The sequence below is a fragment of the Meles meles genome, chromosome 2 (genome assembly GCF_922984935.1).
Source record: "Meles meles chromosome 2, mMelMel3.1 paternal haplotype, whole genome shotgun sequence".
Classification (NCBI taxonomy): Eukaryota; Metazoa; Chordata; class Mammalia; order Carnivora; family Mustelidae; genus Meles; species Meles meles.
In genome coordinates, this window is record NC_060067.1 from 8413315 (window position 1) to 8432392 (window position 19078).

Genomic DNA, 19078 nt, shown 5'->3' on the forward strand with positions numbered 1-19078 from the left:
TTCTAATACCTGCGAGCTCTCCGACACTCTGACACCCCCGATCCTTCTGTGACCCTGCGGGGCCTGGGGCCACGCTGACCCCGCGTGGGCTTCACCCTGGTTTAGCCTCTGGAGCAATGTCCCTCAGTGGAACAGACTTTTAAAAGTCCTGATTTTGTGCTCCGTTGCTCCGCCGCTTGCCGGGAGCCGGCCCCTCCCCCCACGGTCTATCTTCCCGTCGTTTTAGATTCACTTCTTCGCCAGTCCTACCTTTCAGAAAGTGGTTGATTTTCTGTTTCTAGAGTTGCTGTTCTTCTTCTCTTCGCTCTCCCGTTGGATTTGTAGGTGTTTGCAATGTTTAGATAAGCTATCGAGCTGATCTCCTGCTACCTGATGTAGTCTCAGGCTGCTACTTCTCCGCCATCTTGACTCCTCCCTCCTAATGATAGGCTTATTTTTAATAGCCTTATTCTTGGCTCTGTTTTAGTTCTAGGCCGTGCTTCTCCCTTTTAACTATTTCACGTTGGCATTGTGTTTCATATATTGTTGTGGCCCATCTTAAACACTTTTTAGAATAAGTATACTGTAATTGATAACATGGACTCAACACTCAGCATGTGTGGATACTAAATCCTTTACAGGTATCAGCTCACTTAAGTCTCCCAACAACCATGCATACCCTGATCTCACAGGGACATGCAGGAACCGAGTATGTGTTCAGGCAATGGGACCAAAGAGTCTATGCTCATTGGCACCAGATTCTCCTGCTCCAGGAGTCAATCTTCACCATTCAAGGCTGCAGGTATGGTGTGAACAGTATGGCAGTCATAAATGAAGATATTGGCTTTGAAACTTTCTATTTCTAGGATTATTTTCCTATTAATAGGAATGAAATGTTTCGAGTCATTGACATGAATCAATTCTACAGGTGACCAAATTCTCCACAGTACCAAGTTGCCAAGTCAGGATTGATAGAATTTCTGATTATGAAACAGATTTTAAGCTATTAAAAAATAAATAAATAAATAAATAAAGTGATCAGACTCTTCCAAATCCTAGCCAAAATGAGCTAGCCAGCTTAGCCACGGGACAAGGGGTGCTGGCATGAGCCAAAGTATTGTTTTTTTCTTTCTAGTTGCTTTGGCTAGAAGGGGTGTGTGTATGTTGGTAGGGGAGGGTTCTTTTTGTTACAGCTTTATATAATTATGCATTTATTTTCCACTCTCCAAGATTAACAGATGAAAATAAACTCAAGGACCTTGATACAATGTCTGATTCTGCAAACATGGCTTAAAAGATCAGACACAAACACTAAATAAGTACACCCAAGGTTTCTGCCTGCATTTGAGCGTGAAATATTCAGGCTTCTTGAAGAACACTGTGCTGCTTACAGCCCTTCTAGTCAACCTCTCTGTGGAAGAAGGCTAGACCTCTGGGGGCATGCTACTGCAAACACAGCAAATGTCCAGGGGCAAATACAGAAATATAAATACAGAGATATGTATTTTGTTAGGGAAAAAAAGACTATATACTCTATTACTATATTAAAGTCTCTGAGAAATATCACAGTCAAGTGATTGATTGGATTGATTTTTTTAAAGATTTTATTTATTTATTTGACAGAGACAGAGATCACACATAGGCAGAGAGGCAGGCAGAGAGACGAAGGGAAGCAGAGAGCCTGATATGGGGCTCAATCCCAGGACCCTGGAATCATGACCTGAGCCGAAGGCAGAGGCTTTAACCCACTGAGCCACCCAGGCACCCCCGGATTGATTTATTTAATCCAGATTTCCCAAATTTATTTGAACAACTCTTCCCCCCTTTTGAAAAAAATCAAACCCATTTAAGATTTTGTGGTATATCGCTGTTGCTAAGAATACAGCTTATGAAAAGTTGTATTAAATTTTTCATAATACTCTTCTGGGAGTAAAGTAAATTTACCCATTCATTTGTTGAACAAAGATTCTGGACAGCTATCATGTGAGGTGCTAGAGATAAAATGGGAAGATAAACGATGTGGTCTTTGCTTTTGTGGGGTTAACAGTCTAGTGAGTATGGATGAACAGTAATTAAATAAGGACACTAAGAAATGGTTATCACAAATTGATCCATGATGTGAAGGAAAAGTTCTTCAGTGCGTCCATGACGGTGTGTGTGAGAGGGTGAGACAGACTATCAGAGAAGCCTGCCCGAGGCTTATATCTGAGCTGACATACAAGACATGAGTGAGAGGGCATGCTCCTATCTGAGAGGCTGAAGAATGACAGGTAAGGGGTTAAAACAGAACAATGAGGGAGGGGCAAAGAGTAGCAGCACTGGAATGAAAGTCTAGAGTAATATTCGCAATGGGAAGTAGAAAAAGACCTCAGAATAAGAAAAGCAACAAATTATAAGAAGAAAAAAAATAGAAGAGACTCAGACCTACTTACTGATTAAACAGAGTACAGCCCACACTACTTAAGCACATTTAGTACCCTTATATGAGAACAGTCTTGGCACTGACTTTATTTATTGTTTTTATTTTGGAGCGAGAGCAAGTGCATGGGGGGAGGGGTAAAGAGAGAATCTTCAAGCAGACTCCCCGCCCAGTGCAGAGCCCAACAGAGTTCAGTCTCATGGACCTGAGATCATGACCTGAGCCAAAACCAAGAGCTGGGAGCTCCACCAACTGAGCCACACAGGCACCCCTGACTTTGTTTTTAAATCACTAAATCATCATTTATATTTATGGTATGAATTATTTCTTTTGTAGAGAGTGAAATGTTTTCTTCCAGATTTTAGGAATTTCTAATAATTTCAAATGAGATCAGGTGTGTTCAGGGTGGTATGGCCATAGACAGAATTTTTCCTAATTTCAAGTAGAACATAGTTTTGTTTTTGCCTGGTAGGCAGGATTTTTTTGGTCTGAAGTGAAGAACAGTAGCAGAAGGTAGACGACAGGAGGGTAAAACATTTATCTATAACTGTAATTAAAACGATTCCTTTCTATAGCTCATTCTATAACACAAAGCTCTACCTCTTTTGCAGCTCTCGGCACAATTATGGTGATTAATCATTCATTCCTAACTGTTTAATGGTGGCTTTCCTACAAGACTGTAAGCCCGAGAGGACAGAGAAATAGCTGATTTATTCACCATCATATTCCCCACCTCCGTGACAAAGAAACCAGCCCCTCTGTAAGAAGACAGTCGTATCTATCAGCAGCCCGAGTGGAAAAAAAAGTCTAAAGATAAGGATGGATCCTGAGTGTTTTACTGGAAAAACACTGTGATCTCTTTCAATTAATGTTGCCAACAGTACCCTCCCCTCCATTCGCAGTGTCCTGAGATCTCCTCTCTCCTACCTCTGACAGTCATAAGCCACCCTCCTCCCCTGTGATCTGATTCTTGGGGGAAGAGGAGTCTTAAATGACACTTTTATATAAATGCCTGTAATTTTAAAATATGAAGGAATTAGTATGTGATAAGTGCCTAGCTACTTCTCTCTCCCTCTTCCCCTTCCTTCTCAAAATATAGGGATTTTTTTTTTTCAGGAAATGACAATGTTTTAAATTCTTAGCCTGAAGTCTCATTTTCTACAATACTAGCACGGTATTTATCATATAGGAGACACTACATAAACTTTTATTAACAGACTGGCTGGTTGCATTATTATATGCTAAGCTCTGTGCTAAATTTCGGAGACACAAAAAGCTGGACACATATTTGTCATTGAGAAGTTCACGTTCACAATGTGTGTGTAGGAAAGAACAGGTAGGTAGGTGATCAACACAGGAGAGGATCAGTACTGTGATCGCAGCCCATATAAAAGGAGTAAAGTCGGAAGCTTTAGGTCACACCTGCAAAGATGCGTGGGAGGTGGGAGGAAAACCGGGGACAGGAGGTGGGAGGAAAACCGGGGACAGGAAAACCCGGGACAAGTCCCGTGCAGAGGGAACAGGCTACGTGAGGGAAGGAGGTGTGGAAGAGACGGCATATTTGAAGAGCAGCTCGAGATCCTGCGGAGCTTCAGCATCAGGTCCCAGGAGTGAGGGGACAGGAGGAGTGCCTTGAGAGACGACAGTAACTCATGAGTGGTACCTTGGAGAACATTAGAGACACTAGAGACTTCGAGACTTAGAGACACTAGAAAAAGGATGCTTTGTGCTGCTCATAAAACAAATGTCTCATACTCTGAGGTCATGGGGAAAGAGAGAAAATGAGAGGGAAAGAGAAAGATGTGAACATTACTTTACCTTTTAAACTGTAGGGGCACCTTGGTGGCTCAGTCATTTAAGCATCTGCCTTTGGCTTAGGTCATGATCCCAGGGTCTTGGGATGGAGCCCCCACTTCAGGCTTTCTGCTCAGAGAGGAGCCTGCTTCTCCCTCTGCCTCTGCTGGTGCTTGCTCTCACTTGCTCTCTCTCTCTCTCTCTGTCTCTCTCTCTCTCAAATACATAAATAAAATCTTAAAGAAATAAAGAAATGAATCAATAAATAATGTTTAATGATGGTTGCAAGAACGTAATAGTCCCAGCCTCCTGATGTAAGAAAACATGCTATTTTCCAAGTACAGTGCTTTCCAGATAAGAGCTGGTTGAATTTAGGAGATGTTAAAAATTAAGTAGTACTCAGGGCACCTGGGTGGCTCAGTCAGTTGGGTGTCTGACTATAGCTAAGGTCATGATCTAGGGGTCCTGGGATCGAGCCCCACATCAGGCTCCCTGCTCAATGGAGAGTCTGCTTCTTCCTCTCCCTCTAACCCTCCCCTGGCTCGTGCTCTCTCTCTGTCAAATAGATAAAGTCTTAAAACAATGAAACAGTGCTCTTATCATTCAGCTTAGAAAAGGAGACTAGAACAATCATTTTATTTCCTATTGCTTTCTTCTATGCAAACTCAGTGCTGGAATTCAGTAAGCTCTCTCATCGACATGGAGGCATCACAAGACATACTATCTCCAATCTCTTACCGTGGGTCCTTCTAACTTAGGGGTAGTGGGATGGGAGGAACAGAAAGAGAATGCCTGCCATCCTCCCTGCCCCAGTTTGACAATGGTTCACTCCAAGGAGGTAGCAAACGTCCCACTCCACTCCGCTGCCAACAAGACGAAGTCTCAGTGCCTGTGGTGTGAGCCTTTGCGTGACTCCTGCATTCCTAGGCGTTCCTATTTGGCTCCTCTCTTTGAAACCCGAGAGTGCCGGGCCCAACCCGGCACTGGGCTGAGCTCAATCTCACATACCACTCAGATCACGTTGCACTGCCTGGAATGTCTGCTCCTGGGTTACCTCCTGGCAGCACCTCCTGGAGGTGAGAGATAAAGCTCCCAGCCTGGCAGGTGTTCGTTTTCACACCTGGAGCCCATTTTCACAAAGGAAGGGCATTCTCTTTTTTTTTTTTTTTTAATTTATTTATTTATTTTTATTTGCTTATTTACAGCATAACAGTGTTCATTGTTTTGGCATCACACCCAGTGCTCCATGCAGTACGTGCCCTCCCTATTACCCACCACCTGGTTCCTCAACCTCCCACCCCACCCCTCCTGCCGCCCCTTCATAACCCTCTGGTTGTTTTTCAGAGTCCATAGTCTCTTATGGTTCATCTCCCCTTCCAGTTTCCCTCAACTCCCTCTCCTCTCCATCTCCCCATGTCCTCCATGTTATTTGTTATGCTCCACAAATAAGTGAGACCATATGATACTTGACTCTCTCTGCTTGACTTATTTCGCTCAGCATAATTTCTTCCAGTCCCGTCCATGTTGCTACAAAAGTTGGGTATTCGTCCTTTCTGATGGAGGCATAATACTCCATTGTGTATATGGACCACATCTTCCTTATCCATTCATCCGTTGAAGGGCATCTTGGTTCTTTCCACAGTTTGGCGACCGTAGCCATTGCTGCAATAAACATTGGGGTACAAATGGCCCTTCTTTTCACTACATCTGTATCTTTGGGGTAAATACCGAGCAGTGCAATTGCAGGGTCATAGGGAAGCTCTATTTTTAATTTCTTCAGGAATCTCCACACTGTTCTCCAAAGTGGCTGCACTAACTTGCATTCCCACCAACAGTGTAAGAGGGTTCCCCTTTCTCCACATCCTCTCCAGCACACGTTTCCTGTCTTGCTAATTTTGGCCATTCTAACTGGTGTTAGGTGGTATCTCAATGTTGTTTTAATTTGAATCTCCCTGATGGCTAGTGATGATGAACATTTTTTCATGTGTCTGATAGCCATTTGTATGTCTTCGTTGGAGAAGTGTCTGTTCATATCTTCTGCCCATTTTTTGATATGATTATCTGTTTTGTGTGTGTTGAGTTTGAGAAGTTCTTTGTAGATCCTGGATATCAACCTTTTGTCTGTACTGTCATTTACAAATATCTTCTCCCATTCCGTGGGTTGCCTCTTTGTTTTGTTGACTGTTTCCTTTGCTGTGCAGAAGCTTTTGATCTTGATGAAGTCCCAAAAGTTCATTTTTGCTTTTGTTTCCTTGGCCTTTGGAGACATATCTTGAAAGAAGTTGCTGTGGCTGATATCGAAGAGGTTACTGCCTATGTTCTCCTCTAGGATTCTGATAGATTCCTGTCTCACGTTGAGGTCTTTTATCCATTTCGAGTTTATCTTTGTGAACGGTGTAAGAGAATGGTCGAGTTTCATTCTTCTACATATCGCTGTCCAGTTTTCCCAGCACCATTTATTGAAGAGACTGTCTTTTTTCCATTGAATATTTTTTCCTGTTTTGTCGAAGATTATTTGACCATAGAGTTGAGGGTCCATATCTGGGCTCTCTACTCTGTTCCACTGGTCTATGTGTCTGTTTTTATGCCAGTACCATGCTGTCTTGGTGATCACAGCTTTGTAGTAAAGCTTGAAATCGGGTAACGTGATGCCGCCAGTTTTTTGTTTTTCAACATTTCCTTAGCAATTCGGGGTCTCTTCTGGCTCCATACAAATTTTAGGATTATTTGCTCCAGCTCTTTGAAAAATATCGGTGGAATTTTGATCGGAATGGCATTAAGAGTATAGATTGCTCTAGGCAGTATAGACATTTTAACAATGTTTATTCTTCCAATCCAAGAGCATGGAACAGTCTTCCATCTTTTTGTGTCTTCTTCAATTTCTTTCATGAGTGTTCTGTAGTTCCTCGAGTACAGGTCCTTTACTTCTTTGGTTAGGTTTATGCCCAGGTATCTTATGGTTCTTGGTGCTATAGTAAATGGAATCGATTCTCTAATTTCCCTTTCTGTATTTTCATTGTTAGTGTATAAGAAAGCCACTGATTTCTGTACATTGACTTTGTATCCTGCCACGTTACTGAATTGCTGTATGAGTTCTAGTAGTTTGGGGGTGGAGTCTTTGGGGTTTTCCATATAAAGAATCATGTCATCTGCGAAGAGAGAGAGTTTGACTTCTTCATTGCCAATTTGGATACCTTTTATTTCTCTTTGTTGTCTGATTGCCGTTGCTAGAACTTCTAATACTATGTTGAACAAGAGTGGTGAGAGTGGGCATCCTTGTCGTGTTCCTGATCTCAACGGGAAGGCTGCAAGCTTTTTCCCATTGAGGATGATATTTGCTGTGGGTCTTTCATAGATAGATTTTATGAAGTTCAGGAATGTTCCTTCTGTCCCTATACTTTGAAGCGTTTTCATCAGGAACGGATGCTGGATTTTGTCAAATGCTTTTCCTGCATCAATTGAGAGGACCATGTGGTTCTTCTCTCTTCTCTTATTGATGTGTTCTATCACACTGATTGATTTGCGAATGTTGAACCAACCTTGCAACCCAGGGATGAATCCCACCTGGTCATGGTGGATAATCTTTTTAATGTGCTGCTGGATCCTGTTTGCTAGGATCTTGTTGAGAATCTTTGCATCCATATTCATCAGTGATATTGGTCTGAAATTCTCCTTTTTGGTAGGGTCTTTGCCTGGTTTGGGGATCAGGGTAATGCTGGCTTCATAAAAAGAGTCTGGAAGTTTTCCTTCTGCTTCAATTTTTTGGAACAGCTTCAGGAGAATTGGTGTTATTTCTTCTTTGAAAGTTTGGTAGAATTCCCCAGGGAATCCGTCAGGTCCTGGGCTCTTGTTTTTTGGGAGGTTTTTGATCACTGCTTCAATCTCATTACTAGATATCGGTCTATTCAGGTTGTCAATTTCTTCCTGGTTCAATTTTGGAAGGGCATTCTCTTGACCAAACGTCTTATGGTTTTCCATTCACACAGCCTGCCCCTTGAACAGAAATGACCTGATGCGCAGAAAGGTGCAGCAGAAGGGCAGCTGGAATTTAAAAGCTGAACCCCACTGCAGAAGCCGTGTTTGGAGAAAACAGTGTCCAGAGATGAACTCTGCAGATGCAGACTGTCATCTTCCAGACACAGAGACCTAAGTCTTTTCTACCAGTCTTTCCCGCAGCATTTCACAAGAGAATTAAGTACTGAATGCATGTTGTCTGAGTGAAATGAAGAAGACCCCTGAGCCCATAGAACTCTAAGCATAATCAGCTTGCTGTCCCTTTCAAATGCTATTTGAAAAAGTCCCTGTAGAGGGGAGCTTGCGCATCCGACTCTTTGTTTCAGCTCAGGTCATGATCTCAGGGACGTGAGATCAAGCTGGACATCAGGTCCACACTCAGCGGGGAGTCTGCTTGGGACTCTAATCTTCTCCCTCTGCCCATCCCCCCTCCCCCGCCCTGCCTCTCCGTTCACACAAATGTGTTCTCTCTCTCTGGCTCTCTCAAATAAATAAATCTTTAAAAAAAGAAAAAGTCCCTGCATCAGTGTAGGAACTGCAATGATACCACAACCTTTCAGCCAGAGGAGGAGCATGTAACTACATGTCGTGACAATTTTGGGGGAATCTGTCTAGATGCGATGTCCTCCATAAGAATATAAAATACGCAGAAAAACACCGACTCTAAAAAAACCTTGAAATAAAATCAGATTCTGTATTCTTTTGGTGACAAGTAGTAATCTTAACACCTGGTCATTATGGTACTTTGTTATCTTGTAGGAAGTTCTGTGTTAGAGAAACTCAAGAATGTCTCTCTTATTTCCTCACAGTAAAGCTAAAAATAAAGACACTGGGCTGAGACCAACGGCATTCAGCTTCCATTGTGAAAAAAAGGTGAACCTGGGTAGGCTGCCACACACAATGAAGTTAAAGAAGTCACAGTGTCCTCTAGGTAGGCGGTCACAGCTGCACTCGAACATCCTCACACAGAGCGGAGCTCGAGAGAAGAGATTCTGCATTGTCAGTATCTTCACGTCCCCGGAAGTAGCCACGGGCTTCCCGAAGCAAGTGCAATGTTGGCTTAGAGATGGCGAATTTTACTTCATGCCACTGAATATTTATAATTTAAAACACCCCTACAAGAATATTGTGTACCTCTGTATCAACGTCCCCCTTCACCACCAAGACTATATGCTCTTGAAAGATAGGAACCACCTCTCACCTGCTCTCTGTAAACTACACAGAGTGACTCGCATTCCATGTCCTCCACAAAGCCTTCTGTGATGCCATGTCCTCAGCGGAAGATAATCTCCCTGCAGAATCCCGCTGGGTCAAGCTTTAGCACTACTCTTGGCCTCAAGATTTGAGCAATTTCTCAGTCCTTTAAATATTTCAAGCCTTTGAGGAATTAAAAGAAGCTCTTTCTCACCAAACAGCTGGGATTGATGTCCTAAATAATCAGGACTCAAAGCTGGCCAAGAGTAGAAACATATTCATCAAGCTAAATTACAGTATGGCCATTTTTCTTCTCGTACGATTATCTTTGGCTTTAAGACACAAATGAATCACTGGGGTTCTGAATCTCTTCTGGCAAAGAAAGACAGTGTGAGCTGAATGCTCAACGTTGCGAGTGTCATCAGAACAGTCTCTAGATATGAATTTGCCGAGGTAATCCCCCTTCATTATCTCCATTAGCTAACAATGCACATGTCGTCACGGCACATAATTACTGCTCTAACAGACAGGGACGTCTGAAATATTAACTTTCCCACAGACTCCAAATCTTCAGTAAGCAGCTCTCAACAATTCATTACATTAATCATCTATGTCGCCACTGTCCCATTAAATATGCATGAGATTAAACACCACTCATGTTGCAAATGGCCCAACATCGTTTTTAATATAATTTGCTACGTTTTAGATACTGTGATTATAACGGCACCTAGGTGCTGCTCTAATAAATGGAAAGTTAGCTACCTGACCTGTAAGTAACCAGTATTATAACTAATTCCACTTTCATTCAATTTTCAACACGCATTCACGAGAATATTTTATAATATGAAGTATATAAAGTATTTATAAAGTTAATATGTATTATGACAGGGGATGTCTAATTTAAAAATTGCATAAAGAAGGGAAAGAAGGAATAAATTGATTTTCTTAGACTTAGGAATTTTGGATAATGGAAACTTTCAAGAACTTAGCATACAATATACTGACATTTGGAAGAAAAAGTACAATGGAAAGTATGATTTGGAAGAGTATGATGTCATATTCCTAATCAAATACTTTACAGACTTTATAAATTCTACGTTTACATAAATTATTGCAGCAAAGACTAGATTTGATCCAAAAAAAGGAAACATAAAACCTACTAGAGAAAGACAATAAAGTTCCAAACCAAGGTGAAGAATACATCCTTAGCCTTGGATCATGTTATTCAAAACATTATGGTTAATATGTCCACAGATTATTGAGTTAAGCATATAACGGAAATATTAGTTATAGCCACGGTTCACACTGAGCAAGCGTGTACTTAACTTACTATGTCGGCACCAGAATTAGAACTTTATGTTCATATCTCATCTATTTTTCACATTAACCCAGCAAAGGAAATATTAATATTATTTGCACTTTAAGGATATGGGCAGTAGAGACTTGCATGGCATAAATATCTCATCCAAGGACACAGGGTGTGGCAGGAGGTGGTCTGACCCTGAGTCTATCCTCCTAAACACAGACAGCATCCAGCTGGCAGCTCTGGTTCCAGCATTTCCTTGTGTGGCCCTGGGTAAGTCACCCGAACCCTCTAAAGTTCATTTCTCTTAGCTGCAAAATGCAAATAATATTAATATATGCCAGAATGACTGAGAATGAAATAAGAGACTTATCAGAAAGTACCATACAACTTGTGGAGCAACATAATGCTACTTGTTATGTTATCGATAATAAAATAAAATGTTGAAAATGAAGTAAAATTTGCACACTGACACAGAGTCAAAGCCTTCCAACAGGGGTGCCTGGGTGGCTCCATCATTAAGCATCTGCCTTTGGCTCAGGTCATGATCCCATGTCTTGGGATCCCATGTCCTAGGATCCATGTCCTGGTATCTCAGGTCCAGGAATTGAGCCCCACATCAGGCTCCCTCCTTGATGGGAAGCCTGCTTCTCCCTCTCCCGCTCCCCCTACTTGTGTTCCCTCTCTCGCTATGTCTCTGTCAAATAAATAAATAAAATCTTTGGAAAAAAAAAATTTTTCCAACAAAAACGGTATACCTAGGTAAACATTTCCGGTTGTTTTAACTTGTTTACCATAGAAATTACTGCATAAAGGCAAATATGAATCAATATATTATATCCTAAGAGACAGAGAAACCCTAGTAGATTAAGTTGGAAGTGAACAGTAACGCTAGAGCTGTAGATGTTCACCATGAAAACTGTGTGCATACTACTAGATTTGGCCTTTCAAAGAGCTCCTCAAGACTAAAGCTTTTTGAAGTTACCTGGCGTCATCGTCAGGCCCTAATTTACTGTGATCCGCACATACATTTTGATTACTGGCAATATTTAAATCCTTAGGCCCAGGAAGGAAAAGGAATATTCAAAAGTCTCATTCATTATTTTAGGTAAGTGATATGTCATTGCTGGGCTTCTCTTTCCATAGGACTTTGTGGCTTAAGAAATTATCCCAGGTGTCTTAATGTCGGCAAAGATCCCAAAAGGAACGCTTAAAAATTTAAGATCAAGACACTGGAATTCACCGAGGTTAATAATGGTAGGAAATCTCTATTTCTACACACCAGTGTGAGTGTCTGTGTGTGTGCAAGCATGCAGAAGTCTACTGACAACGTGACTGTTAGGTATTCAGTGGCTTTCTACTTTTCTTTATGTTCATATTGTCAATTATTTAAAGAAAGTGTATCTGGCCAAAATAATAGTAATAGGGACAAAAGGGCCATATATTTCCAGCAATTCTTGTTTTCATTTTCAAGGTGCTCATGTCACTAGATGAAGGAGGAGGGAAGCCTTTATTTGCATAAATCCACGAATATGCCAAGTCACATTTCCAAGCATCTGACTCAATTTTAAGAACGAAGAAAATCACAAGAATATATGGAATCAAGGCCCGACCTACCTCCCGGCCGTTCGTGCTCTCCATCAGTGTGTAAAAGCATGGCGATGGGCATCCCTACATTCTTGGATCTTCCAGCTACAACCACGTTTTTCCCAAATGTTTCAATTCCTTAAAACATAGAGTTTGATTTAAATGAAGAATCAACAAGAAGAAGCAGATTAAACACCTGAACAGCCAACTAAAACATTCTTTAAAAACTTCTAATTAAATCTGCTTTATTGTGTGGCTTCTCGGTAATGTGCCACATTCGTTATTTGTGAATATCCTTTTTACGCTTCACAGATTCGTCACTTCCTCTGTAACTGTCCTCGTTAAAAAACTACACTTTCAAGTTGCCATTAAATAACTTTTCAACATGGAGATTCACATGAAGAGTTAGACATGAAAAGACTTAAAATATATTAACTACTAATTATAAAGTAAGCAAAGTACAACAATGTTGAGCTTAATTGGCAATTGAATTTTCAGCAAATCTGGAACAAAATGAAGTGGAGGAAAAGTGTATTATTATTATTATTTTTTTTTAACAAAGCTCATGCCCTTTACCCCATCGGAAAGAGATACTGAACTTCAGGGACTCACAAAGGTAGGAAAGATAAAATTTTCAGATATAACACACTCTACTTTCTTTGGGCACAATTGCTTTGTACATAAAATGAAGAAGTTAGAATTAAGGTTTTTACAAGTAGTAATGTCCTAAGAGGATGGTGTTAGGATCCATCCCAGAAGATGTAAGGAGAAGACGCGGTCAGGAACAGAAGGGACAGTAAAGGGAGGCAGGACAATCACAAACATAAAGGCAGTATGGAATTAATTAAAGTAGAGACAAACGTCTCTCTATACACCTCAAGGGTCCGAGGGAGTATTACTGTATTTAGAGCATAATTCAAATACAAATGCCTTTAGTAAAAACCTAGATCATTAGAAATGGCTCCAATATGATCATCACATTTTGGTTTTAAAGGTAAGGAAAACCACAATTCATTTTGGAAAATGCACATTAAGTGTATAATTTAAAAGGAGGGAGACAAACCTACTCTTGGGAAAATTCACTCCTACACGGTACAATGGCAGTTACCTGTAACCTGGCATGCACTCCTCATTTTATTCAATTTTGGATTACTCTTTGACGTCTAAAACTTTACAGCTTTCTACGGACTGAGGTTTTACGGCTTGTCATTTTCTTTCACGCGGTAGGGAAACGGTCTGTCGGGACACTGCACAAATGCTCCCGTGGACCTCAAGGTACCAACCTGTCCTCTTGATTATTTCCCAAACAGCACCGGCAGCGGCAGGTATGAGAGAATGCTGGTCAAGGCACAGCCTTCCGATGTTGATGATATGAAATCCATCCACATCTTTTTCAGGGGCAATTCCATTGCACACGGTTCGCTCGTCCACATGGTCTGAAACGTAAATAAAATTGGTCTAACTTTAAAATGGTCCTTTATTTGGAAGTCTTCCCTTGAAATCTGAAGACCCACATCATGATCTGGCTTCAGGAAAGGTGTAAAATCATTACTCTGTCCTTATCCTTTCCACCAAAATAGTAAGCCAAAGTGTGCTTGGCTGACGGCTGTAATTAACCACCGCAAGGGTTTAGGGCTGGTGTGGTGAGAGGGGAAAATGGGTGAAATAAAACAAAGCCAATGAAAACTGGAAACAGCCAGGTCCTAAATCTTTGCCTCAACAAGTTTACCTACTTAGCGGTTTAAATCTATGTTTTTCCCATACAGGACATTTCCGTGAATAGGCTTCTATTAAATATTTCCAGCATTACAGATTAAAAGGGCTTTGTTGGTATTAAAATAATCATAACATCATGAATGTGCCTAACTTCCTACCAGATGACGTAACAAAAAAGCAAATCACACAGACACATACACACACACACACACACACACACACACCTCCTTTGTCTGAAGCACTAGCACACTGATCTCCAAAAATACCATTTTGGTTTTCTATTTGGAAGGAAAAAATTATAATAAGAGTAATAACTAATCAAATATATATATAATATATTTATATTATAAATATATATAATATTTATAATATAAAAAAATATATATATAATATTCATATATAATATATAAATATAAAATATATATAAATATAAAATATATATAAATATAAAATATATATATAACTAATCAAATATAATCAAATAACTAATCAAAAGAGATAGGAAATGCCAATCATCATTTCATTTTGAAAAGTAATAAGTAGAAGTAATAAAGCTTCCCTCGACCCCTACAATGAGCCCATGTGCCTAATATACTGAAATAAAGGTATTATCTGCTACATAAAAGTTTCTTTGTTCATCACACAATGGGTGTCATTTAGATATAATCTGTAAGAACATTATCAAAGCCCAAGTTAAAATTGTTCTCAAAGAGCTGTGCCTTGCACCTTCGATCTTCTGTATTCTAAACGGGGTACTACCGCCGTTTTACTTTAAATTCAATTTGCCAGCATGAAACTCCAAAGTCTCTTACAGACACACCGGTAATAATCCAAATTATGTTCATACAGAAATTGGGTCTTTGTGAACAATCAACAGTTGCTGATGCAGACGTTAACGACTGAGCCACCCAGGCACACCACAAAATGCATCTCAAAGTATAGCCCTATTGCTGCTATTTTTAAAAAAGTTATCCAGAAAACACTGGGGACTCACTAGACACAGACAGATCTGGGCATCTGAAAGACAGGAATGGCACTCAGAGAGTTTCCCATTTTGGAGGCTTTCCTAGACACAGGAAAGTTAGAACTTGGATAGACATCTGTGGTCCTACGTACTTAAGGAAGCAAGGCACAAAGTTTGAGGCTATCACAGCAGCTGAAAATAGAAGGATATATTCAGAAAAGGAGAAGGCATAGAGTAGAGCCTCAAAGTGTTATCTATAAATTCTGCCCAATTCTCTTACCCCTGAACAACACACACATGAGAAAAACTCCAAGAAGCCCATCAAGGCTCAGAGAATGACGCAGAGATTGCACCTGTGGTTCAGCAAAGGCAAAGCAAAACGTGAAGTCCTCAATGTGATAGGCACTTACAAAAAAACCTGCAGGGCGCCTGGGTGGCTCAGTCAGTTGAGCATCTACCTTTGGCTCAGGTCATGATGCTAGAGTCCTGGCATCAAGTCCCTCGTTGGGCTCTGTGCTCAGTGGGGAGTCTCCCTCTCCCCCTCCCCCTGCTCTTTTTCTCTCCCTTGCTCTCTCTCCCTCTCTCAAATAAATAAATAAACTCTTTTTTTTTAAAGATTTTATTTATTTATTTGACAGACAGAGATCACAAGTAGACAGAGAGGCAGGCAGAGAGAGAGGAGGAAGCAGGCTCCCCACTGAGCAGAGAGCCCAACGTGGGGCTGGATCCCAGAACCCTGGGATCATGACCTGAGCCGAAGGCAGAGGCTTTAACCCACTGAGCCACCCAGGCGCCCCAATAAATAAAATCTTTAAAAAAAAAGAAAAAAAACAACAAAACTTACAGCTAACTTATACTTAATAATGAAATAATGAATCTTTTTTCTCAAGAAAAGAAGACAAGAGTGTCCACTCCCACCATTTCTATCCGGTGTTTTACTGGAGATCTTAGACATGTAATGTGAGAATACAAGGAAGAGAAAAAAGAGGCCTAAGATCAGAAAGGAAGAACTGAAACATCCTAGCCACAGACGGCATGATTATTAATGCAGAATATCCTAAAAAATTTAAAAAACAAAAGAACGGATAAAGTGGATTTTGCAAGACCATAGAGTACAAAGTCAAAATCAATACAAAAAATCAATTGTTGGGACACATGGGTGGCTCTGTCGGTGAAGCCTCTGCCTTCGGCTCAGGTCATGATCCCAGGGTCCCGGGATTGAGTCCCGCACTGGGCTCCTTGCTAAGCAGGGCGTCGGCTTCTCCCTCTACCTACTGTTCCCCCAACTTGTGCCCTGTCTCTCTCTCTCTGACAAATAAATAAATAAAATCTTTTTTAAAAAATCTATTGTATTTCCGTATATAAGGAGTGACTACTTAAAAATGAAATGTGAAAAATACATCTTACAATAGTTTACCAATCATAACACACTTAGGAGTAAATTTTTTTTAAAGATTTTATTTATTTATTTGACAGACAGAGATCTCAAGGAGGCAGAGAGGCAGGCAGAGAGAGAGGAGGAAGCAGGCTCCCCGCTGAGTGAAGAGCCTGATGCGGGGCTCAATCCCAGGACCCTAGAATCATGACCCGAGCCAAAGGCAGAGGCTTAACCCACTGAGCCACCCAGGCGCCCCAGGAGTAAATTTTTAAAGTTTGAGGGTGACCTCTACAATGAGAACTAGAAAACATCACTGACAGATACCTAAGTAAATGGAAGGCATGCTGTTGTGTTCACGGACTGAAGGATTCAATAGTGTTGTCAATTCTTCCAAATTGATCAATAGCTTCAATGTAATCTCAATCATAATTCTATGAGGTTTTTGGTAGAGGCTGACTGATTCTAAAATTTATATGACCAGGTACAGGAAAATCCAAAGCAATCTTGAGAGTGAGTCAGGTTGGAGGACTCACAATACCTGACTTCAACACTCGCTACACAGATACAGCGATCAGGATGGTGTGGTACTGGTGTAGGGACAGGCAAATACATCAGTGGAACAGAATAAAGAGCCCAGCTTTAGATTCACACTTATACAGTCATCTAATTTTTTACAAAGATACTAAAGCAATTCAATGGAGAAAGGAAAATCTCTTCAACAAAAAGTACTTGAACAACTTGAAAGCCATATTGGGGGGTGGAGGGGAACTGAACCGTAATCTCTACTTTAGAAAATACAGAAAATTTTATTACAAATGGATTATAAATCTAAACATAAAAGCTAAAACTGAATAGTTTCTGGGTGAAAACTCTAATTTGTGTGCTAGATACAGGCAAAGTTTTCTTAGAATACAAAACATAAAGCACAAAAGAAAAAAACTGATCAATTCAACTTCAGAAGCATTAAAATCTTAGGCCCATCAAAAGACACCATTAACAAAACAAATATTAAGGCATAGACTGGGACAAAATATTTGCAAAATCTGTACCTGACAAAGAACTTGTATCCAGATATATAAAGAACTCTCAAAACTAAATCTTAAAAAGAAAATAACTCAGTTTTTTAAAAATGAGTTTAATACATAAGCAGGCATTCAAATGGGCAACATGCATGTGGGAAAAGAAAAAAATACAAAAAAACAAAAAACAGATCAGCTGTTCCCTAGGAATGAGGATGAAGGCAGGTACAGGGACTGACTGGAAAGGAACATGAGAAAACTCTCTCAATTCATAAACAAAACAAAACAAAACACTTGTTATTCTGATAGGGGTTTAATTTACATGAGAGTTTACATTTTTTAAGACTTAAGAAATAGTACCTTTAAGATGTGTGCATTTCAATGCAACATAAATTTCACCTAAAAACATGCATATTGATCTGTAGTTAATGATACGTGCGCTGAAGTTTTAGGGACACATTGTGTGTTCTTACCTTTAAATGCTTCAGAAACAAGATTGATGAATGAAAAAATGCATAGGTGTGTGAAAAAGCAAAATAACATGTTAACAATTATGGAATCTCAGTTGAGATTATATGGGTGTTCTCTGTACCATTCTTTTAACTCTTCTGTATGTTTGAAATTTTTCATAATAAAATGTTGAAGAAACAAAAATACAACCATTCCCCAACATGTTGATGCCCTTTACTATGCTCTCCTCTTTTTCTCACAGCCCATCAACTTCTAATAAGTATAAACGGATATTTATTACACTTATTTTCCATTGTCCATCTCTCCTGCTACTCCACAAGGATAGAAATTTTTGTCTTTTTGTCTTTCTTGCCCTGATGTATTCCTACCACAAAGAACAGGGCCTGCAACAAGAGGGACTCGATAAATATTTGTTGCATAAATGATTACTATCATTATTGACTCATAGAAAGAAACTAGACAAAATCAGGGGACAACCAGGAACAATTAGAACAGGCCACCATAAGGAAAAGATGTATGATCCTTCTACAACCTCTGACATCCATCCTTTAAAAACATAATAAAAAACCAAAGTTGCTTTCATTAAAATCTTTGTCAGTATCTGTGCATCAACATTGTTAAGTAACTGGCATTTTCAAGTCTTCCAGTATAAAGCTGAAGTAAAATACTCATGTTTGTTTGTTCTTTATTGATTTCTTCCTTTCAGGACTTGAAAAGTCAGAAATTTAAGGCAAAGTTTTGTGCTTAAAGATAAAGTCCACACTCTGAAGATGAATATAGGCCCTTGAAAATGTGTTCATTTATTCACTCAACAAATATTTACTGGGTGTCTACCGTGTGCCGAATATTGTTCTAAAGATTTAGGATACATAGCGAACCACACAGACAAAATTTTTACCCCCTGGAGCTTACATTCTAATGGAATCAATGTCTTCCTGATCAAATTATTTAGCTATCGTCTCTTAATGAGTTAATTATTTTGTAGGAGTAAATAAGGGGGATACTTCTGGAAGCTGTGTTTCCTGCTCTCAAGTCAATAAGAAATATTTAAATCCTTTGGGTTCCACATCAAGGTTTCGAGACAGAAAATATTTACCAGGTGCTAAGTACTTGCTCAACATCATTTAAGATCGGTTTCATCACTGAGGAGCGAGGAGACGAAAAGGGAATGGGAAGTGAGTCCAATCTCACTCTGCTACTCCACCCCCAAATATGGGAGGTGTTGTCTAGGCCAGAGAGG

The 19078-nt window shown here is 40.1% G+C and overlaps 1 protein-coding gene across 3 annotated transcripts in view; it reads right to left on the reverse strand.

Annotated features, from left to right (window-relative positions):
* MTHFD2L (methylenetetrahydrofolate dehydrogenase (NADP+ dependent) 2 like) overlaps positions 1–19078 on the reverse strand; it is a 143870-nt gene that overhangs the window by 83245 nt on the left and 41547 nt on the right. For all 3 annotated transcript variants that reach the window (XM_045998110.1, XM_045998112.1, XM_045998111.1), the window contains 2 exons: positions 13574–13726; positions 12321–12428 (listed from right to left, as the gene is read on the reverse strand). In XM_045998110.1, coding sequence (XP_045854066.1) covers positions 12321–12428; positions 13574–13726 — 261 coding nt within the window. The remainder of the gene's footprint in view (positions 1–12320; positions 12429–13573; positions 13727–19078) is intronic.